The following is a 24,752-nucleotide window of genomic DNA, read 5'->3' as shown; positions in this document are numbered from 1 at the left end:
ACTGATACTTTGGTGCAGTAATGATGGAATGTTATAGTGTCAGAGATGTCATCTTTGGGATGAGATGAGGACACATCTGCCTATTCAAATGGATATTAAAGATCCCATGGCATTAGTTGATGAAGAGCAGGAGAGTTCGCCCAATGTCCCGGCCAACATTTATCCCTCAACCATCACCATCAAAAGCAGATTACCTAATCATTCATCTCATAGGTGCCTTGTTTGTCAATGTTATGGCATTGATTCTGTTTTAAAAAGTAAATTAAATGTCGGTGATGAACCCGCTTCCGCCCAGCCTGGGGATCACTCCCGTATTTTACGGATCCCCAAGATTAATTGGCCTGAGGCGGGAATACCACTCACTTGAGGGAGGAGGTTCCGCCTCAGTGAGCTGCTGGCCAATCAGCGGGCCGGCAGCTCTTAGTCTCAGCAGCACCACCGGGTGCAGTGGCCACTGCTGGGACTGTAGCCCAGCCGATGCCATGGACCCGAGAGAGTGGGTAAGCTTGGGTTGCCTATCAGGGGGATCAGTCGTGCCCTGGTGAGGCTAGGGTGGTCGTTTGGGGGGAGTGGGGTGCGTCTTGGATCTAGGGGGTAGGTTGGGAGGCAGGGGCAGCCCTCAATCAGGCATCGACTACCATGCCCCCCCCCACTGGGCGGCCTTTCACGTCCCCAGCACACCCGCTTGCTATGGGTAAAATACCTGTGGAGATGGGCGTGGGCCCTTAAGTGGCCACTTAAGGGTCTTGATTGGCCTTGGGCGGGCAGGCCATTTCCCACCCCCTATCACCCCCCACCCCCACCCCACCCCCCCCCCGCCTGACCTTTGTAAACTTGTCCGGAGGCGGAATCGGGGCGGGTAGACCTCCCGGAGCCTGCCATTCAATTTTACGCCACCCCATGCCACCATCCGACCCGCTGGGGCAGCGTAAAATTCCGGCCATTGTGTCAATTATAGACTCTACTTTTATCCCAGAACAAAACACAGGAAAAAGCAGGTTTCTCTAGCAAACAACAAAATTATCTGTTTATTATAAAACAAGTCTTAAACCAGTAATGAAGTAAAGCATAAACACACAGATTGAAATATTAAAGTTCCCTTTTCACCTTAGCCACACACACACGTTAACTGGAAAAATAAAGGGATTTTTGTTTTTAGAGCGTTATTACAGACAAAAAAAAACACTTGGGCTGAATACTTGCTCATTCTTGAAGAAACAGCAGATGAGATATGTTGTATTCCAAAACTGGCTCACAATCTGCCCCCTAGTACATGTAGATGGGTCACTGGAATCTTTTAGAACAGTTCTTTTCAGGCCACGTCAAGAATTAATTTAGCAGGCTTTTCTTCAAAGACAGGCGATGAGATGAGTTGCCACAATGGACTTCTCAGGGACTTTTTGAGAGGTGCTGGAAAATTGAGATGGGTTATGGTCTTCTCTCCTTCCTTGAGAATTCTCTTCTCTCCTTATACAGTTTAACTCCAATTCAAAACAATTTAAAAGTGAAACTGACACAGGTCAACCTTTCGACCTCCATCAATCTTGACCTGTCACTTCTTTGTAAACAATTTCTCCATGTGTCCAAAGTTCTCTGTTGTTTATTGAGTTAGAAGTCAGGTGGTTTCCCAGAAAGGCTTGCTGTTGTTACTGGAAGTTAGGTGGTTTCCCGGAAAGGCTTGCTTTCCTCACAAGACCTCTCAGTGTCTCTTTTAATAAACATTTCCAGGGACTGTTTTTCAAAGTCAAGTAGCCTTTACATGCCTCCCTTTGAAAACCCCAAAGTTTAATATTTCTTCAATCTTTCAAAAATGAATCCTCAAAAAATATGTTTAACAAAACAGAGGCACTTTTGAAACAGTAATGATTTTTTAATCTTTGAATTCAATGTTATTTCTTTCCTAAAGCTTTTGATAAATATCCTAATGTCAACACAGTTTTCTGTTATTTTTTTCTGCATTGCTGCTCTTTGGCCAGAACATTGTCGCCACAACATCACCCTCTCCCTCCCCACCGCCCAATCCCAGTTAGCTTAATTTGTTTCTGCCTGTGTGCCCAAGTGATAGCTGTGCCCCCCAACAGATAGATACTCCTCTTTGCTCGGTTAAATAGATCAGTTGTTATATACAGCCTGTGACTCCCACTCAGCACTAGCCTGCCAGAGAATAAATTTCCAACATCTTCCCAGCTCAAGTGATACCAACAAATTCTAACTATTTCTGACTGCAGCAAACACAGAGATCTGTGCTTTTCATCCCTCCCTCCACTAACATTTGCAATCAGACAATGTTCCTAATAGTAAGATAATCCCAAAACAAAGGCATCACATCTCCTCCCATGGTTAGGGAGTAAAATTGTGGCTTGAATTTGCATATTTACAAGTATATTTTATCAACTCATTCAATTCCAAATGAGTGATTGAATCGCACAAATACAAAGGAACCTCAATTATCCACCATAATGAAAGGGGGCACCCATGTGGATAATTGAAATTGACACAGTTAAGACTTCCCAAATTTTGATCTTGCACCTAGGGTATAGCAATATGGTGGGTACAGCCATAACAAGTACAATGCAAACAAAAACAGATTTGATTGTTTTTTGAAGTTGAGTTATGTAATACAGATGATTGATGTGAATAGGTTGTGTAATAATGCAACATTTTATCCAATTCATGAAAATTCTGGAGGCCAAAAGACTAATTCCACTGTTTATAATTACAAAACGATGCACCATCATTGCTTGCAAAAATTAAATGTAGCAAGTACCACTCCTACCAAACATCCTCTTGCTTGAACCTCCATCTCCTATCACTGTCCCCTGCATTGGTTAACAAATTAATTTAGTATATCAGACAAATCAGATGGGAAATGAATGTGAGGGTAGTCCAGATCACCACATGTTTTGTTTTTCATTCTTATTGCCACTTTTCATGATACCTAAGGCAGTTTGTATTTAAGAGAGAACTTGCATTTATATAGCACTTTATCATGCCCTCAGAACATTCAAAAGCACTTTACAACCATTGGATTACTTTTGAAATAGAGTCACAATTACAGGGTAAAAGATTTTCAGAAGGCTTTTGATAAAGTCCCCCACATGAGGTTGGTTAGCAAAATTAAAGACATTGGATAAGAGGTAATATACTGGCATGGATTAAGTATTGGTTAACAGGCAGAAAACAGGGAGCAGGAATAAACAGGTCATTCTCAAAGTGGCAGGCTGTGACTAGTGGGGCACCGCAAGGATCAGTACTTGGGCCCCAGCTGTTCACAATATATATCAATGATTTGGATTTGGGGACCAAATGTAATGTTTCTAAGTTCGCAGAGGACACAAAACTAGGTGGGAATGTGTGTTGTGAGGTAGATGCAAAGCAGCTTCAAAGGGATTTGGAAAGACTTAGTGAGTGGGCAGGAATGTGGCAGATGGAATATAATGTGGAAAAATGTGAGGTTATTCATTTTGGTAGGAGGAACAGATGTGCAGAGTATTTCTTAAATGGTAAGAGATTAGAAAGTGTAGATGTACAAAGGGACCAGAGTGTCCTTGTCAATAAGTCACTGAAAGCTAACATGCAGGTGCAACCAGCAATTAAGAAGGCTAATGGTATGTTCACCTTTATCGCAAGAAGATTTGAGTACAGGAGTAGTGATGTCTTGCTTCAATTGTATAGAACCTTTGTCAGACCGCATCTGGAGTACTGTGTGCAGTTTTGGTTCCGTTATCTTAGGAAGGATATTATTGCCATAGAGGGAGTGCAATGAAGGTTCACCAGACTTGTTCCCAGGATGGTGGGACTGTCCTATGAAGAAAGATTGGGGAAACTGGGCCTCTATTCTCTAGAGTTTCGAAGAATGAGAGATGATCTCATTGAAATCTACAAAATACTTCAAGGGATAGACAGGGTAGATGCAGGTAAGATGTTTTCCCTGGTTGGGGAGTTTAGAACCAGGGAACACAATTTCAAAATAAGGGGGAAGCCACTTAGGACAAAGATGAGGAGAAATTTCTTTACTCAGAGGGTTGTGAATCTTTGGGATTCTCTACTCCAGAGGGCTGTGGAAGCTCAGTCATCGAGAATGTTTAAAGTAGAGATTAACAGATTTCTAAATACCAATGATATAAAGGGATATTGGGATAGTGTGGGAAAAAGGCACTGAAGTGGATGATCAGCCATGATTGTATTAAATGGCGGAGCAGGCCTGATGGGCTGAATGGCCAACTCCTGCTCCTATGTTCCTATGTCACAACCAATTTGCACTCAGCCAGCAAAGAAATGGTGATCAGTTAACCTGTTTTTGATGGCTTTGGTTGTGGGAAATTAGGAGAATTGGCAACATTTCTTCAGCGTGTTAAGGGATCTTCCACTTCCAATAGCTCATCCAAAAATAGGTACTTCAGACAGTCCCTCAGGACTTCACTGAAGTGTCAGCCTAGATAAGTGTTCAAATCTGTAACGGAACTTGAATCCACAATTCTCTGACCCAGAGGTGAGAATGCTGACACTTTCATTTGCAGAATTAGAAAGTTAGCAAAATCAGAGACCTAATGCTAAATGCAGGTGCATTGAATTGCTCACATAGGTGAAAGTTAAATGTAACATCCTACATGCCAAAATTTTACACATGAAATGTGTGCATTTAAAAAAATTCTCCAAATCGTACTACTCATGAGAGAATCAGTGGTGGCTCCATTGCAAACTACAAACTTTCTAAATGCTATGGAGCTGGCACTGGCCTAAAATAACAATTTGCATTAATACAGTGTTTTTAATGAGAAAAAAGCATTCCAAGACACAGATCACATATGAAAAAACTGCCAGAAGGGAAGGTGACAGAAAGCTTGACCAAACCAATAGATTTTGAGAGGATTTGAAAAGGACAGACATGGGTGGACTGGCGAGGGGGGGATTTCTTTGGAGGTGGGGAGAGCATATCATCGGGTGGCATGGTGGGGGCGGGAGACCCGGCCACCTTCCCGCCTCTGCCAAAATTAAGTCCAGGGTGATTAATTTCCAATTCAGGGCCTCATCCTGCCACCGCTGCAATTAGCCAAGCAGTAGGCGGGCCTATCGCCACAGAGGAAGCACGACGAGAACAATCGTGTGGGTTGCTTGCTGGCTCTGGGCGGGGCAGGGCGTGGGGGGGATCTCCTCATTAAAAGGTACATAGTGCCTGAATGGGGGACCCAGCATCAGAAAAGAGGGGGGGGGGGGGTGCTGCTGGGAGCCACCCCCTTCCCTTGCTGCTGACCCCCCTACAATTCCTCTCCTCCACGACCCCCACCCCGCGAGACCCCTACCGCCCTGACCTACCTGTGACATGGGTCCAGCGCTGCTCCTTGGCCTCAGGTGGGTGCTCCAACAACAGCAGCCACCACCTCCACAGTGGCGCTGCTCAGTTAAAGAGCTGCCATCCTCCGATTGGCCGGCAGCTCTCAGAGGGTGGGACTTCCATCACCGGGATCCTTGATCCCTTGGAAGGCCCGCTGCTATTCAATTAAGTGCCTAATTGGCACTATATTCGGCAGGCCTCCCACAGAAGGGGTGATGCGGGGTCCTTGGTGGCACTTCTGATGGAGGTCAAGACCCCAATCGCCCAGATAAAATCCCAGACAAGGAGTTTAGGGAAGGAATTCCACATTGTGAGACACAGGCACTTAATTGTTCCGCCACCAATAGTGAAGGAGCAATGGGATGCACAGAAGTTGAAGCCTTTTGGATAGACTTAGGCATTTCCTTCCGTGTGTTGGATATAAAATAGTTCTAAAAGTGCCTCTAGCATTGACAACAATGGGATGGTCACCTCCTTCTCCTCATTCATTCCTGCTCCAGGCAAGTCTTTCAGTACATCAGGTGATCCGTGTTGAAGAAGAACTCCTCTAATTCTGGCCTCATGTGCATGCCTGATTTTAATCACTCCACCACTGGTGGCTGTGCCTTCAGTTGCCTAGGCCCCAAGCTCTGCAATACCCTCCCTACATCTCCCCACCTTGCTTTCCTCCTTTAAGACACTCCTTAAAACCTACCTCTTTGCCCAAGCTTTTTGTCATCTGACCTAATAGCTCCTTTTGTGGCTCGATGTCATTTTGCTTTATAATACTCCTGTAAAACATCTTGGGATGTTTGATTACTTTAAACGCACAACATAAGTATTAGTTGTTGCTGTTGTTGTCATAATGAGGACAGTGAAGCAAAGCATAAGTTATTCTTTTATTTGATTTTTTAAATTCATTTTTTTAAAAATCCATTCTTAGGATTTAGGCATTGCTGGTTAGGAAATTATTTGTTGCTCATCCATAGATACCCTCAAGGAAGTGCTATCGGGCCTTTTTCTTAAACCACTGCAGCACATGTGATGAAGGTACTCCCACAATGCTGTTAAATAGGAAGTGCAAGGATTTTCCTCCAATGACAATGAAGGAAAGACAATATGAGTGGAACCTTAACTGAACTGACCCTCAGCAGCAGGTTGGGAACCTATTTGTTGTGTCAGTGGTCTAATGCCATGGCTGTTTAACTCAGCCACAGCATTAGAATCCCACTTTCGGGTTTTGTAACTAACCACAGAGCTCTGCATGATGTTGACCTACACTCTGTCAATGAAGGTACTCTACTTAAAGGGGTCAGAAGGGTTTGTTTCTGAAGGTTACTGAAGGCAATTACATGGAAGGGAGATGTGGGAAGACTGCCCCGACCAGTTCTCTGACTCTTTCCTGGAGACTATGCTGGAGGTAGTGAGGGCCAGAAGAGAGGCGCTCTTTCCTATACATAGGAAGAAGATGCCAGGAGACGTGGCTAGAAGCAGCAGAGGCTGTGAGCAGCAGGGGTGTTATGCCTCAGACCTGGATTCAGTGTCGGCAGTGTTCTATTGACTACATTAGGTCAGGAAAAGTGATTGTCATACCACTTTCAGGTGGTATCCCTTTCTCTCTGACTACCCTAACATTTTCCTGCACAGCACTCTTTTGACCGACAGACCTTGCATTTCCATAAATTATTTTCTCTCCAGGCACCTCCTCAAATCTCCATCTGAACAGCCAACACTCACCCTCATCCTTATCCTATTGCCCTCTTGCACCCATCCCTCACAGTCACCCTCTACAAATGTTCTCATTTCATCCTCAACACATATTCAACTTCTCACACTCATAACTCTCTGCTTTCTCCTATTGCAGAAGAGAGTGCACAACTCAAGGGAGAGGCAGAAAACTGGGGGTGGACTTCCAGCCATGGCCACCCTCACCACATTGGTGGAGGACATCCTGTAATCGACTGGGTGACTAGGTGCGATGATGGAAAGATGGAGGTGGCCCAGAGACCTGGTGACAGCATTACAGAATACACTGCATTATGGCAATTAACAGACAATTATGTTGAATTGATGTCACCAGTAACTGAAATGCCAGCATTAACTCATGTTTGATCTCCCACAGGTGTTTCAAGGGTGACAGAGGAGCTGAAGAGGGAGCAGGCTGAGGAGCCCTCAGAGGGCAGGTACTCTGAGGATGTACCTCACATGATTCACGCATTCCCTCCACTAGCATGGATACACGTACCTCAACAGGTGCAGCATTACAGATAGCTTGGTTATCACATGTGAACAGGAACAGGTGCTGGAGACAGGGACAGAAGTGGAGAGACCCCATCAGGGAGCAAAGGACATTCCAACCTCTACTTAGCAAGACGTAGATACTGAGTTTTGGGAGTCATCCACGAAAAGAGTAATTGTGCAGCAGCAACAGGAAATGTGTGTACTTCTGTCAGCATTTCCAGAGGCAGGGCGTACCCTTGGAGAAGGACAGGAGGAGTCCACCTCTAGCATGAGTGCCAAGAAGTCTCAGGCATTTGCGCTGATGACCACTTCCATCGAAAGAGTGGCCACCTGCATGGAGAATCAGATGTGGCAGGCGACTGAGTGCTTGGTGGCCCAGACCAATGGCCTGCACACTCTGACTACCATTTTACACAGGATGGAGCAAAACATAAAAGCAAAATACTGCGGATGCTGGAAATCTGAAACAAAAACAAGAAATGCTGGAATCACTCAGCAGGTCTGGCAGCATCTGTGGAAAGAGAAGCAGAGTTAACGTTTCGGGTCAGTGACCCTTCTTCGGAACTGACAAATATTAGAAAAGTCACAGATTATAAGCAAGTGAGGTGGGGGTGGGGCAAGAGATAACAAAGGAGAAGGTGCAGATTGGACCAGGCCACATAGCTGACCAAAAGGTCACGGAGCAAAGGCAAACAATATGTTAATGGTGTGTTGAAAGACAAAGCATTAGTACAGATTAGGTGTGAATACACTGAATATTGAACAGCAGCAAGTGCAAACCTGAAAAAAACAGTGGGTAAGCAAACTGAACAAACTAAGATGAAATGAAATAAATGCAAAAAAAGATTGTCTGGAGGAGCATTCGTCCCCATCAGCTGCTGGAGCTTGCGTTGCTTAACACCTGAAAGGAAGAAAAAAAGTTTTTTGTTAATGCGTCGGATGAGACATAAGATGAGATGAAACTGCGGAGTAGAACAGCTTTGAAATAAGGTGAGACGGTGCTGCTGGAGAGAGAGGTCCAGTGTGTGCATGTGGCGGCGCATAGCACTGAGTGTGGATCTCAGGATGCGGCGAGAGTAGCAGTCCGAGGAGCGTTGTATTTCTCGGAGATACCTGTGATCCTGGGTGGTTTCAAAGCATGATGGGTGAAACTGCAGTTGGAATCCACGTGGAATAAGTCGGAGCCGGAGACAGTCACTGAGGAAGGAGATGTGGCTGTGAAAACGAGTTTTGGTAGATACCTTATCAAACACCAGGAGGGAAATAGAAAGCAATGAAGGTGAACAAGGTAAAAGAGACAAACGAAAATCCCGTCGGAGAGAAGAGCAGAACTTCTTCAAGGTAGGCATTCCTGGAAGAGAAGTGGCAGTGAATTAAACACTAAAATAAAAGCAAAATACTGCGGATGCTGGAAATCTGAAACAAAAACAAGAAATGCTGGAATCACTCAGCAGGTCTGGCAGCATCTGTGGAAAGAGAGGCAGAGTTAACGTTTCGGGTCAGTGACCCTTCTTCGGAACTGACAAATATTAGAAAAGTCACAGATTATAAGCAAGTGAGGTGGGGGTGGGGCAAGAGATAACAAAGGAGAAGGTGCAGATTGGACCAGGCCACATAGCTGACCAATCTGCACCTTCTCCTTTGTTATCTCTTGCCCCACCCCCACCTCACTTGCTTATAATCTGTGACTTTTCTAATATTTGTCAGTTCCGAAGAAGGGTCACTGACCCGAAACGTTAACTCTGCTTCTCTTTCTACAGATGCTGCCAGACCTGCTGAGTGATTCCAGCATTTCTTGTTGTTGTTGGAGCAAAACATAGCCTTGGTGGCTCATCACCTTATTGAAATACAGCAAAGCGCTCTCCAGATCTTGGCTAGCAGGGAATTGCAGGTGGACCATGAGAGGGAAGGTGGAGAAAGGGCGCATGGCAGTGGGGACAATACTCAAGGCGCACCAACTACTCTTCCCAGTGCCTCATTCCTCAGTCAGAGCTGCAAAAACTGCCTCCTGCCCCAATGACCAAGTCTGCCCCTGTACAGCTGCAGGTGGGGTTAACTTTGGCAGGGTCCTCACGGGCTCCAAAACCCAGAGGATGTCCGCCAGGGACATCTCATTTGTCAGAGCATGGGAATGAACTGCCTGCCTCCAGCTCTCCTGGGATTGTACCATGTAGGTGTAAGAGGAGACAGATGAGAAAGACTTAATAGTTACACAAGGGGGATACACTTCGGTGTGTATAGCAATGTTAATGGTGTTATGCTGATGTATATTTCAATGAATGAAATATTTTATTTGAACCCCTCATTCTCCTGGCCTCTACTTTAGTGCGTCCTCCATTCACCCTGGACAGTAGCCTTCAGGTGAATGGTATGATCAACTTTTACAAGGAGGAAACGGTGTGACTGTTTGGTTGGATTGTTGACTGTTGTAATGAAGTGTGTGTATGAGCATGTGTGAGATCCTTGAGATGTCACCAGCAGATCCCTGGAAGGAGTGAGAGGTGAAGAAATTCAGGGCTATGGTGACCTTGATGGCCACTGGCAACGTATGACCAGCTGGTCCATTTGGAAAGAGGTCTTCTTCCAGGAGGCTACAGATGTCAGCAACAACTTGCCGTGAATGCCTGAGCCTCCTGAGGCACCGTTGCTCTGTCATGCTGCAGAAGCTCACCCTCTGTATGTGGATCCCATGCTGGGGGTATCAGCTCCTCCTAGTTGCTGTTCTCTGTGTATACCCTCTTTCATGTGGAGTACCATGCATGGCTGCGGAGAAGGCAGCTGCTTTTGCTGCTGGTGTGGCTGTTACAGCTGCCCCTCATCAGAGGTCCAGGCTGCTGCTGCACAAGTTGCTCTCATGCTGCCATGAAGGTTGACAGCAGTTTATGCTGGTGGATGGGGTGCTGATCAAGATGGACTGCTTTATCCTGAGAATATTCCATCAAATTTGTGCGGTCTGATTTTTAGGACCCACTGGGGTTGGGAACTGAGGCAGGCAGGTGCTAAAAATAGCAGCACTGGCCTACGTGCCAGTTCTGCAGTGTCATCCGGTCCCGGGCCACTTTCCCGGGGGGGGCAGCAGGACTACCTACCCTCATGTGACGGGTAGCCGATTAAACCAATTAAGAGCTTATGAAGGCCTATTAACGGAGGCTGACTAGCCTGTCAATTTTCCACTTTGTCAGGTAGATGCCAGTGTTGTAGCTGTACTGGAACAGCTTGGCGAGGGGCGCAACCAGCCCTGGAGCACGATTTCAGCACTAGAGCTAGGATGTTGGCAGGGCCCATAGCCTTTGCTGTATCTAATGTGTTCAGCCTCTTCTTGATGTCACATGGAGTGAAGCAAATTGGCTGAAGATTGGCAACTGTGATGGTGGGACCTTATCATCCACTTGGCACTTTTGACTGAAGATGGTTGCAAACACTTCAGACTTGTCTCTTGCACTCAGGTTCTGGGCTTTTCCATCATTGAGGATGGGGATGTTTTTGGAGCCTCTGCCTCCAGTTAGTTGTTTCCTTGTCCACCACCATTCATGACTGGATGTAGCAGGTCAGCAGAGTTTTGATCTGATCCGTTGGTTGTGTCTCCAACTGTGCGATCATCACTTCTACCAATACTGTCATGGACAGATGTATCTGTGATAGGTAGATTGGTGAGGACAAGATCAAGTAGATTTTTTCTTCTTTTTTGTTCTCTCACAACCTGGCGCAGGCCCAGTCTGGCAACTATGTCCTTCAGGACACTGCTAGCTCATTCAGTAGTGGTGCTACCGAGTCACTCTTGGTGATAGACGTTGGAGATTCCACCCAGAGTACATTATGTGTCCTTTATTACCATCTCCTTCTGCCTTGCAATATCACTTTCTGTTTAATATCTCTTGCCCTTCACTCTATAACAGACCTTCCCTCTTGTTCCTTCCCCCCTCCCCACTCTTGCATGCTTAAAATCCATTATATCTCTAACCTTAATTGTTAACTCTGCTGAGTATTTCTAGAAGTTTCTGTTTTTATTATGGCACAAACTAAGTTAGGAATTTTTGGACTCTCTGGAAGTTACCATTTGAAGTATTATAACTAACCATTGCGCTTTTGCATACATCTTCTCATTGTGCCAAAGCATGCAAGGTTAGTGGCTTAATTTTCTTATCCCATCTTTTGGACTGTGAGGTGTCACACCACTAGGTGCAACTTGGAAAGTCACCCTCAAAAGCTAAAACTTTTTCTAATGATGAGCGAAAGAGAACTGAGGATTTAACAGTTGAATGGGGAAAGTACATGATACTAGATTCTCAAAGAGGCAGTGTCCAGGATAACTATTTCCTCCATGAAAATGAGAAATTATCCTGTTGGTATGTGATGATTGGTAGATGAAGAATATAGAATAAAAGGTGAAGAAAGGATACTCAAATAGCTTAGGAGACTGAAGCTCTTAACTCCTCACATAAATGAAAGAATTGCAACTTAAAATTATAAGATATAAATGTCAATAAACTAGGAAGTAGGGTAATTGACAAGACAATAAAAGAAGCCCACTGTATTGCTTTACAAAAGACATCCAGCTAAACAAAACAATTCACTCTCTGTCAGATGAAAGCAAACACAGGTCTGTATGCACTGCATCTAAGTAATCTGGAATGGACCAGGCATCAGTTCTTCAGCATTAGAGGTAAGCAGTACCTCAACACAAGGAGAAAAGAAATATCACAGTTTAATAAATTCACTGTAGTTGATGAAGAACCAGGACAGCAAGTTGAAATGTCAAATAGTCACAACTTAACACTAAATGACTTTATCATTAAACACACATGTACACACTTGGACCCACATAGATGTATTAAAGGTGAAGAAATTCAATGTTTAATTTTAGCACGAATGAGTTCACTTTGGAGGTTATCTTATACGTATATGCTTATTTATGGTTCTTGTGATAAAACTAACAAAAGGCAAAATATGCAAAGGCATTTACACAATCAGTTAATTTTGAAAGGATCCTCACTGAACATGAGTAGAGGACAGCGATGAGGCTCTAACAGTATACGGCCTCACAAAGTTATCCCCAAAGTGAACAATATAGCATAACTTAATATTTTTTCAACCATTAAAACATTTCCTGTAGGACCTTAAATACAACTTACATCTCGATCGAGAACTCGGCCTGTACTGTTCAAATACAGTCTCTGATTGACAGAGTCCAGAAGCACCCAATAGTCATTGTTGCCTTTCAGCGATAAGGCGATAGTTGGATTTGAGCCACCTGCATGGCCTGTAATCTGCAAGTTGTCCACCAGAAGTGTTCCTGTTTTACACAATGAAATTTTAAAAACAAGTGATAAAAAAAGAATTCAATGAAATACGATTAATCAATCATTTACTTTTCTTTCCTGTATTAGAGGTTAAGTGGCAATTATACAATTGCTAATGAAAACTTATAAAACTGGTAGAAACAGCCAGCCTGCATGGACTCAAGAACAAATTTTAAATATTGTATATAAGGTCGAATAATATTAAATAGGGTTAAATGTTCTTGGTAACTGAGGCTGTGTCTCAAAATTGTAAATTGTGCTTTTCAAAAAGAAACGCATCATAATTGTTAACTTACGCACAATTTCAAAATGCTCAAAGTTTCTTAGTTTTAATGCTGCATTGAGTATTAATAAATTTATGCAGGCAAAAGCAAATGTTATGGCCCTGTCATTTTCTTCCAGCTTTATGTAGAAGTCATTGGAAATGTTTGGATGACTATCGTACTAAAATGCATAATTCACACATGACATCTCAATTGCTTGCTGATAATATGTAGAGTTAAAATACAACTCTTGTAAATTTAGTAAATGGAACATCTTATCAGCCAACACTCAAAGTAAAAGGTTTCAAGTGAAATCCATTTTGAATATCCTACCAGTCATTTTCATTAACCAAACAAAATCAGAATTATTAAGAATGTCACTCTCGTTTCATCAATTCTAAGGCAAGGAAATGTTTCTCATAGGTGACTTTGATATGTGATCCAATATCGTTATGTAAAATCAAACAACTAGATCAAATACTCATTCAAGAGCCTCATTTATGAATCAACTAAAGAAATGATTGAACGTCACCTTGCTAAAATATTTCTCCAGCCGGTATCTAGAGTAGATTGACCATATGACCGCATTTCCCAGGGACATTATCCAGGTGAAATACTGGGCTGAATTTTTCCAGCTTGCCGCCAATAGCTTCAAAGATGGCATTGCACATGCACGGGATTTGCTCTGTGAAGTCACTGTGCATTTATATGGCCGGGTAGGATCACCCCCGCCGATGACATAGAGGGGGTGGGCGCTCTGTCCCTGGCAATGGTGTCCAGTGTAAGGCTTCGAGCCCTTACATTGAATTTGAATTTTTAAAGTGGCAGGCACTAAAAATTTGAATTAAAAACTATAATGAAAGATTCAAGCACCTCTCCTACCCACCCCATGACTAAACAATTTATTACTTGTCCCAGCCCCCTGAAAAAAAACTTACCTTTTGATCCTGACTTCCCCCCACCAAGGTTTATGAGCTTTGAACTTTACCCCTTCCCACTAACCCCTAAACCAATCAAAAAGGTTTCAGCCTGTTCCCTCCCCCACCCCGACCTGAAAACCTACCTCCTCCCCCCTCACCACCAGTATTCTGCCTCAGATCTCCAGACGGAGATCCAAAGGCATGGGAGTCCCGGCAAACGACTGGAATATGTCAGCAGGGTGGCCGACAGGAGCAGGTAGGTCATTAATTCATTAATTTACATCAATATTTAAATCCTGCTCCCATCATCGAGCAGCAGGGAGACCGCCATACGGGGGGGCGCTGCCACGAGTCCTCGTCGCCACCAGTAATATGGAGCTGGGCCCCCCCACCACGACCCCAGACGTTGGGGGGGTCTGTAAAATTCACCCTCTAATTTCACTCCTGAAAATTCGGAGAGGGGAGATTTAAATGGATTTAAATTTTTTATCGTAGTTACCTTTAAATATTTTAATTGTGTGTTTGGGCTCGGAGCCCTTTAAAAATGGCATCAGGCCTGCGCAAAGGTGGCTGACGCCATTGCTGGAAATGGACCATGTGCCCCCTCCATGTCATCGGGGTGGGAGGTCCACCCCGGCTATTTAAATGAGCCGCCGTGCCGAATATCGCGGTGGCTCCGCGACGTACGGTCCACGTGGGCACTGCAGAAATCCCAGGATAGAGATGTGGGCATGAGAACAGGGGGCGGGTGTTGAAATGGCAAGCGACAGGAAGCTTGGGGGTCATGTTTTCGGACTGAACGGATTTTTAGTTTCGTTGTTATAGTAAAAGTCTTAAAACATGAAATCTTGTCAGATACTTCTTTAAATTGGTCTGGGAGTTCATATCTCGTGTTTTAACGTTAATGGTCTCACTGAAGCTGCAGCAGTTATCTCAAAGTATTAAGGGATATGGGACAAGGGGGCTATAGTGTTAGCTTGCAGATCAGCCATGACCTCATTGAATGGCAGAACGGGCTCGAGGGGCTAAATGGCCCACTCCTGTTCTTCTGTTCCCACAAGATTCTAGATTCAGCGTAAAGTGAAAATGGCATGGTGAAGAAAGCATAATTATTGTTTTAACAACCAGCTTTAAAATGATTTACTGCATGTATAACCATCTGGAAAAGGAACAACTGTCGGCTGAATTTCGGTGGCGAGCTTCAAAAGGTGCGTGGAGCACATGCAAGATGTGTGCCGCGGAACCGCCGCAATATTTTGCGCGGCAGCTCATTAGCATGGAGGGGGTGGACTGCCCACCCTCGATGACGCAGAGGGGCCAGGTGCACCATCCCCGGCAATGGCATCTGCGCCACTACGCAAGCACTGGCGCCATTTTTAAAAGGGCTTCAAGACCTTGCTGGTAATGTACATTTTTATGACAAATGTATGTTACAGTGAGATAAAAAATTTTTATATAAGTTTGAAGCCCACCATCCTCCCCACCTCCCCCCCAAATGACCACACAATTTATTTATGGGTCCTCTCCACCCAAAACAAAAACTATTCTTCCCAACCCCAACTTCCCCCGAACTTCATTACCTCTGCCCTTCAACCCCTTCCCAGCAGCTCCTCAGCCAAAAGTCAGAGTTTTCCCTGCTCCCCCCTCCCCCCCACCATCCTGAAATGTTCACTCTTCACCCCTCCCCACCAGTGTTACACCTCAGATCTCTGAACAGCGATCCAAAGGCGCAGGACTTCTGGCAAATGGCCAGAATATCGGCGTGGGACGGCCAACGCAACGAGGTAGGTAATTATTCATTTATTAGCATTTATTTTAATATGTAAATTAGGTTTTTTTGCCAAGTGGCAGAGGGGCTGCCCCAAGGCCTCGCCGCCACCGGTAAAATGGGGCGGGGCCTTCCTGGTGTCCGGGCCCCCCCACCATGACCCCTGACATCGGGGGGGGTGATAAAATTCAGCCTTGTATTATGAGTCATATGCTAGTTAGGGGGAATTTTATGCTCTTTCACACGTCGGCTTTAGAGGCGGGGAGAGCATATAATGGGGCTGAATGGTGGCGGGGGGAGACACCGCGACCTTCCCACCTCCACCCAAATTAAGTCTATGGCGGGAAGGACTGTGAATGGGCCTGTGTGGTTGCTTGTTGGCTCTGGGGCCGGTGGTGGGGGCGGGGCGGGGAGTCCCTCGCTGAAAGGCATGTAATGCATGAGCAGGGCACCCAGCATCGGAAAGGGAGGGAACCGGCAACTCTCAGCAGATGGGACTTCTGTCACCAGGGTCCTTGACCCTGGGGAAGGTCCATCACTGTGAACTTAAGTACCTAACTTGATCAGGTGGGCCTGCCCCAAAAGGGGCAACGCGGGGCTCTCATTTGCATTTGCCAGTGGTCGAGACCCCTGCCATCTGGATAAAATCCCAGTCTTATTATTTTCCATTTCAAGTGGAGGCAGGACATCTATAAAAGAGCACAAATGTACCTCTAAACATAAAGCTGTTCTTATTGTATGTGCTAGTTCAAATTTTGTTACTGACTTTTTTCTGCAAAGATGAGCCAACACAGACTAGATGTACAGACTGTGGCTACAAAACAACTGATGTTTATGAACAGTGCCATTGTATTACTTATCAGTGCTGTCTGAATGTGCTTCAATAGTGTGATGTCACATCAGCAGTAATTATATGCACATTTGTTTTACATTTGTCATGTATATGTGCAACTGTTAAATTATAGGCTGCTAAAAACTTCTGCTCGCTACTTTGCACAACCTACATTTTATCCTGGCTACTTTACTATGCTCTCACCCTGCAAGTTCCTGGTTCAGATTTTTTTTTTATATTCATGCATGGGATGTGGGCGTCACTGGCCAGGCCAGCATTTATTGCCCATCCCTAATTGCCCTTGAGAAGATGATGGTGAGTTGTCTTCTTGAACCGCTGCAGTCTATGTGAGGTAGATACACCCACAGTGCTGTTAGGAAGGGAGTTCCAGGATTTTGACCCAGTGACAGTGAAGGAACAGCGATATAGTTCCAAGTCAGGATGGTGTGTGACTTGGAGGGGAACTTGCAGGTGGTGATGTTCCCATGCATCTGCTGCTCTTGTCCTTCGAGGTGGTCGAGGTCGTGGGTTTGGAAGATTAGAAAATATAGGGCTGATTTTACTATAGGCGGACAGGAATTTGCCACCGATGTGAAAGTCGGCGGCGAACCCGCTTCCACCTGGCCCGGAAATCCGACCCGCATTTTACGGGTCCCTGGGCTTTAATAGTTCCGAGGCAGGACTTCCACCCGCTTGAGGCAGGAGGTCCCGCCTCAGTGAGTTGCCGGCCTATCAGTCGGCCGGCAGCTCTTAGTCCTAGCAGCGCCACCGGGAGCGGTGGCCACTGCTGGGAATGCAGCCCAGCTGACATCATGGATCCAGGAGGGGGTAAGTAGGGTGTGCCTCACCAGGGGGATCAGTCTTTCCTTGGTGAGACTGGAGTGGTCGTTTGAGGGGAGGGGAGGGGAGCGTCTTGGGTTCCAGGGGTGGGTTGGGAGGTTGAGGCGGCCCTCAATCAGGCACCCTTTGCCTGATTGCCATGCGCCCTCCACCGCCACCCCACTGCCCCCCCCCCCCCCCCCGGGACATGGAAAGGCCGGCAGCTATCACTGGGCTGCCTTTCACATCCCCAGTACGCCCACTTGCCACAAGTAAAATACCCGTGGAGGCGGGAGAGGGCCCTTAAGTGGCAACTTAAGGGTCTTGATTGGCCTCAGGCAGGCGAGTCGTTTCCCACGCCCTGCCCGATGCCGTAAACTGGGCCGGAGGCGGAGCCACGGCAGGTAGGCTTCCCAGAACCTCCTGCTCAATTTTACGCCGCGCCATGCCACCATCCGACCCACTGGGGTGGCGTAAAATTCAACCCATAGGGCTGGATTTTACCTTAGATGGATGGGAATTCGCTGCCTATGCAAAAGTCGGTGGTGAACCCGCTTCTGCCTAGCCCGGGGATCTGTCCCGCATTTAATGGGTCCCCGGGTTTTAATGGTCCCGAGGCGGGACAACCACTCACTTGAGGGAGGAGGTCCCGCCTCAGTGAGCAGCCGGCCAATCAGTTGGCTGGCAGCTCTTAGTCCCAGCAGCGCCACTGGGAGTGGTAGCCACTGCTGGGACTGCAGCCCAGCTGAAGCCAGGGAGCCTTGAGGAAAGGTAAGTAGGGGCATGCCCAACCAGGGGAATCAGTCCTTCCTTAGTGAGACTGGAGTAGTCGTTTGGAGGGATGGGGGCATCTTGGGTCCTGAGGCTGGGTTGGGAGGCAGGGGCGGCCCTCAATCGGGCACCTTCTGCCTGATTGCCATGGCAACCCTCCCCCCCCGCCCCCCGGGACACGGGAAGGCCGGCAGCTATCGCTGGGCATCCTTTCATGTCCCTAGCACACCCACTTGCCACGAGTAAAATACCCGTGGAGGCGGGAGAGGGCCGTTTCCCACCCCCCGCCCGATGCAGTAAACTTGGCCGGAGGCAGAAGCGTGGCAGGTAGGCCTCCCAGAGCCTCCCACTCCACCATCCGACTCGCTGGAGCAGTGTAAAATTCAGCTCATAGTCTCCCTAATATCGTGGGTTTGTTTTTGTGAAATTTGCTTTATATGATCCTATTAAGGGGTTCCCAGTAGAGATTTGCTTTCTTTTATATTGGGTGTAAAGGATCTCCTGGGACAACACACTGTGGAGGAACGCACTTCTCCAACATAGCCTGCCAATTTTTCTCTATTCAGGCAATTCTTTCTACTCGAGGGCAATAAGCGGAAAAACTGGTCTCAGTCTTTTTATTTTAAGTAAAAAAAAATGTTTTGGTGCACACGCGACTCCAGCTTCTAACTAGCTTGTTTCTTCATTGAGGCACCTGTGAATGAAAGTTATCCAACTCGATGAAAGCATTTCCCATTCCCCAATCCTAGGCAGCTTCCTACCACCAAACACTAACTTGTACGTTATGGTGCACAAAGTTAAAAATCACACTATATGTTGCCTGAGCAACAAAAGCAGGTTTTAGCTCTTACTTACATTAGAAATTAGGAATCTGTGTAGAATATATATAAATGATGTATAGCTTGGAAGAGGTAGAGAATTAGATTGATGCTGTAAGTCTTGTTTTACTAGAAATTCCTTAAGTTTAATTTCATTAGCAACAAGTGGAATGCGTATTTTGATATATGACAATTGCCCCAGGTGTAAGAGAACCAATAACCCAGGAAAGGGGGTGTGGCCAGATGATGTCTCTGTAATAGTGGAAAAGTAACTAGGTAGATGTCTAAATAAACAACCATATTATAAAATTGTGTCAGAATTGTCTTATAACCTGGGAGGAACCAGAACTGGAGCAGCAGCTATAAATAAAGAGCGGGGCTCAAAACCCTCATTTACCTGAGCGACAGTCAGCGGATCTAGGAGGATCCGGAACCGGAGTGGCAGTATCCCTGCGTGCTAGGTTGAAAGGTGGAAAAAACTAATAGCGGCATCAAGGGAAATCTGAAAGCTGATTGGTTGCTAGGTAAAAGCTGTTATTGCCTGTAAATAGCTTAGAAAATCAGAGAAAAAAAAGTTCTTTTTTTAAAACCCTCAAATAGCTACATTGTAAGTGGTAAGGTTAGTACTATTAAGGTTTTAGTTAGTGTAATTTATGAATAATTACTAATTCGAATAGTGCTGTTTGGACAGAGTATAAGGCTGTGAGTTGTCTGTGAGGGATTTCACTGACTAGGGGAAGGAGGTGTTCTTTGAAGTCTTTCTTTTCTTTTCTGCCCTTTCTGCCTCCACAGTACAGGGAAGAAGCTGATTGGCAAGTAACTAGTAAGTTATTCTCCTTATTACATGAGCAATAATTAGTTTGTAAAGCTAAGTAATGGCAACGCAGCTCGGCCAAGTTGTATGTGCATCCTGTGGTATGTGGGAAGTCCAGGTTTCAGAACTCAAGTGGCGGCTGGAGTCACAGTGGTGCATCTGCAAGGCAGAAAACTACAAGGATAGCACGTTTCAGGAGGTAGTCACCCCAGAGCTTAAGAGAGCACAGGCAGAGAGGGACTGAGTGGCTGCCAAACAGACAAGAAGGTCAAGACAGGTAGTGCAGGAGTCCCCAGAGGGCATCCTAATTTCCAACAGGTATTCAGTTCTGAGTACCGATGGGAGAGAAGGGTCCTCTGGAGCGTGCAGTGAGAATCATGATCAGAGCACCATGGGTGGCTCAGCTGTGCAGGGAGGCAGGAGAAAAGACAAGAGAGCAATAGTGGTAGGGGATTCTATAGTTAGGGGAATAGATAGTGTTCTGTGGTCACAGATGTGATTCCAGGATGGTATGTTGCCTCCTTGGTGCAAGGGTCATGGATATCATCAAGTGGCTACAGAGCATTCTGGAGGGCGAGGGTGCACAGTCAGAGGTCGTGGTACACATTGGTACCAACGCTATTGGAAGAAAGAGGGATGAGGTCCTGTAGGCTGAGTTTAGGGAGTTAGGAAAGAGATTAGCAAGCCAGACCTCAAAGGTAGTAATCTCTGAATTACTCCCAAGGCCACTAGAAATAGGAGAATATACCAGATGAATGTATGGCTGGACAGATGGTGCAGGAAGGAGGGCTTCAGATTTCTGGAGCATTGGGACCAGTTCTGGGGACTGTGGGACCTGAACAAGCCAGATGGTCTACACCTGAACAGGACTGGGACAAATATCCTTGCAGGACGGTTTGCTAGTGCTGTTGGGGATGGTTTAAACTAGTTTGGTAGGGGGATTGGAAACTGAGGGCAGTTTCAGATAGGAAATTTCAGGGCAGGGAATGGGATGCAGAAAACTACTGAGTGACTCTGAAAGACAGAAGAAGCAGAAGTTAAAAAGTGTGCAGCACAGGAATTTGGTTGTGTTAAAAGGTATTTACTTAAATGCAAGGTGTATAATAAATAAAGCCGATGAACTGAGGGCACAGATACAGAGAGACACATGGCAGCACATTATCATTGCTATAATGGAAACTTGGCTGAAAGAGGGGCAAGAATGGCAGCTCAACATCCCTGGATATAGAGTTTTCAGGCAGGATAGAGAGGAGGATAAAAAAGGACGGGTGTAGCATTATTGGTTAAGGCTGTGAGGAGGGATGAGGAGGGCGGAATTCTAGATTTAGTCTTCAGTAATGAAGCTGGGCAAGTGGCTGAAGTAGCAGTGAGTCACCATTTTGGAGACAGTGACCATAATACAGTTAGTTTTAGCATAATCATGGAAAAATCATCAAATGAGGCCATATGGGTTGAGCTCAGAAAGAAAAAAGGGGCAGCCACACTCCTAGGAGTGTACCATATAGTGAGAGGGAGATAGAAGAACAAATATGCAGGCAAATTTCTGAGTGCAAAACTATAGGGCAATAATAGTTGGGGATATCAACTACCCTAATATCAACTGGGTTAAAAACAGTGTGAAGGGCATAGGGGGCACAAAATTCTTGAACTGCATTCAAGAGAACCTTGTTAGCCAGCACGTAACAAGCCCAACGAGAGGGGGCGGAATTCTAGATTTAGTCTTCAGTAATGAAGCTGGGCAAGTGGCTGAAGTAGCAGTGAGTCACCATTTTGGAGACAGTGACCATAATACAGTTAGTTTTAGCATAATCATGGAAAAGGACAAAGATAAAACAAGAGTAAAAATTGTGGAAAGGTGAATTTTATGAAGCTGAGAAGTGATCTGGTGAAGGTGGACAGGATACAGCGACTTGAAGGAAAATCAGTGACAAACCAGTGGGAGGCATTCAAAAGCGAGATTCTACTGGCACAATCTAGGCATGTCCCCACAAAGATAAAGGGTGGTAGAGCCAAATCGATAGCCCCCTGGTTATCTAGAAGCTTACAGGGTAAGTTAAAGCAGAAAAAGAAAGCTTATGACGATCGCAAAAAACTTAATATTTAGAAAGCCAAGAGGAGAATAGAAAGTGCAGGGATGAAGTAAAAAAGGAAATTAGAAATGCAAAGAGTGGATATGAAAAATTATTGGCAGGTAAAATCAAGAAAAACCCAAAGATGTTTTATCAGTACATTAAGAGCGAGAGGATAACTAAAGAAAGGGTAGCAGAGATGTACAAGGGAACTTATATACAAATACATGAATAGGATGGGAATAGAGGGATACGGTCCCCGGAAGTGCAGAAGGTTTTAGTTTAGGCAGGCATCAAGATTGGCGCAGGTTTGGAGGGCCGAATGGCCTGTTCCTGTGCTGTACTGTTCTTTGTTCTTTGTTCTTATGCGTGGATCCAGAAGATGTGGGCAGGGTTCTTAATGCGTTTTTTGTCTCAGTCTTCACAAAGGAGAGGGATGATGCAGATATTGTAGTAAAAGAGGGGGAGTGTGAAATATTAGGTAAGATATGCTTAATGAGAGAGGAAGTACTAGAGGGTCTGACATCCTTGAAAGCGGATAAATCACTAGGGCCGGATGGATTGTTAAAGGAAGCCAGGGAGGAAATAGCAGATGCACTGAGGATCATCTTCAAATCCTCACTGGGAACGGGCGAGGTGCCAGAGAATTGGAGGTCTGCGAATGTTATACCATTGTTTAAAAAGTGTGCGAGGGATAGGCCAAATATTTATAGGCCGGTCAGTCTGATCTCGGTGGTGGGCAAATTATTAGAATCAATTCTGAGAGACAGGATAAACTGCCACTTAGAAAGGCATGGATTAATCAGGGATAGTCAGCATGGATTTGTTAAGGGAAGGTCATGTTTTACTAACTTGATTGAGTTTTTTGAGGAAGTAACAAGGAGGATTGATGAGGGTAGTGCAGCGGATGTGGTCCACATGGATTTTAGTAAGGCATTTGACAAGGTCCCACATGGCAGACTGGTCAGAAAAATGAATGCCCATAGGATACAGGGGAATGTGGCAGGTTGGATCCAAAATTGGCTCAGTGACAGGAAGCAAAGGGTAGTAATTGACAGATGTTTTGCGAATGGAAAGCGGTTTCCAGTAGAGCTCCACAGGGCTCAGTGTTGGGTCCCTTGCTGTTTGTGGTATATATTAATGATTAAATGTGGGAGGCATGATTGTAAAATCGACTGATGACACAAAAATTGGCCGTGTCGTTGATAGTGAAGAGGATAGCTGTAGACTCCAGAATAATATCAATGGTTTGGTTGAGTGGGTGGAAAAGTGGCAAATGGAATTCAGTACAGAGAAGTGTGAGGTAATGCATTTGGGGAGGGCAAACAAAGCGAGGGAATTCACAATAAACAGGAGGATATTGAGAGGGATAGACCTTGGAGTGCATGTCCACAGGTCCCTGAAGGTGGCAGGACAGATAGAGTGGTGAAGAAGGCATATGGAATGCTTCCCTTTATTGGCCAAGGTAAAGAATACAAAAGCAGGGATATAATGCTGAAACTGTATAAAATGCTGGTTAGGCCACAGCTGGAGTATTGCATACAGTTCTGTTCACCACATTTCAGGAAGGACATAACTGCTCCAGAGAGAGTACAGAGGAGATTTACAAGAATGTTGCCAGGGTTTGAAAGTTGCAGCTTTGAGAAAGATTGGATCAGCTAGGGTTGTTTTCCTTATTGCAGAAGAGGCAGAGGGGTGACTTAATAGAGGTGCACAAAACTATGAGTGGCCTAGATAGAGTAGACAGGAAGGGCCTGTTTCCCCTAGCAGAGAGGTCAATTACCAGGGGGCACAGATTTAAGGTGATTGGTAGAAGGATCAGAGGGGACATGAGGAAAAACATTTTCACCCAGAGGGTGGTGGGAGTCTGAAATTCACTGCCAGGAATGGTGGTGGAGGCAAACACCCTCAACTCATTTAAAAGGTACCTGTACATGCAGCTGAAGTGCTGTAAACTGCAAGGCTATGGACCAGGTGCTGAAAGGTGGGATTAGATTGGGCGGCTAGTTTTTTTCAGCCAACACAGACACGATGGGCTGAATGTCCTCCTTCCATGCCATAATTTTTCTATGGTTCTATGGTTTAACAAAGCTGTTTGCTAAAATGCATAAGTTTATTTTAGAGATACAGCACTGAAATAGGCCCTTTGGCCCACGAGGTCTGTGCCAACCATCAACCACCCATTTATACTAATCCTACATTCCTACCACACCCCCACCTGTCCCTATATTCCCCTATCACCTACCTATACTAGGGGCAATTTATAATGGCCAATTTACCTATCAACCTGCAAGTCTTTGGCTGTGAGGGGAAACCGGAGGACCTGGTGAAAACCCCCACGGTCACAGGCAGACCTTGCAAACTCTGCACAGGCAATACCCAGAATTGAACCTGGGTCGCTGTGAAGCTGCAGTGCTAACCACTGCACCACTGTGCCACCCCAAAGTTAACTAATATGTGAGAACAGAATTGAAGGTGTCTTTGTAAACATAGTGAATCATTCTAAAGTACAATCATTTGAAAGGGAGTAGAAAAGTCAGATTGGATGGCTGGCCTATGAACATCTCTAAGCTTAAACAACTGATAACAGTCAGAAAGGAACAATGGGGATGTTGACTGAGTAAGTTTGAAGGCTGGTATGTCTCAAGGGAATTGTGAAATTGGTCATGGGGAAACAATCCTTAGCATGCTGTAAGGGCATGATACAGGTGGGCTTTTCTCCATGATTTGAACAAAGAACTCAACATCGTATTGGGCATCTTGTATTAAAGGGGAACATGTATATGACATTGAGGCCTTTCAATAATGAAGCCCAGGTCCACC

General features: G+C 45.4%; 1 protein-coding gene across 1 annotated transcript in view; it reads right to left on the bottom strand.

Annotated features, from left to right (window-relative positions):
- The window catches only part of pcdh15b (protocadherin-related 15b), an 843,531-nt gene that overhangs the window by 647,446 nt on the left and 171,333 nt on the right, over positions 1-24,752 (bottom strand). The window contains exon 5 of the mRNA XM_068053265.1: positions 12,688-12,848. Coding sequence (XP_067909366.1) covers positions 12,688-12,848 — 161 coding nt within the window. The remainder of the gene's footprint in view (positions 1-12,687; positions 12,849-24,752) is intronic.

The sequence above is a fragment of the Heterodontus francisci genome, chromosome 20 (genome assembly GCF_036365525.1).
Source record: "Heterodontus francisci isolate sHetFra1 chromosome 20, sHetFra1.hap1, whole genome shotgun sequence".
Taxonomy (NCBI): Eukaryota; Metazoa; Chordata; class Chondrichthyes; order Heterodontiformes; family Heterodontidae; genus Heterodontus; species Heterodontus francisci.
The sequence above is the reverse complement of the archived record's forward strand: the minus strand, read 5'-3'. Positions and strand labels throughout refer to the sequence as shown.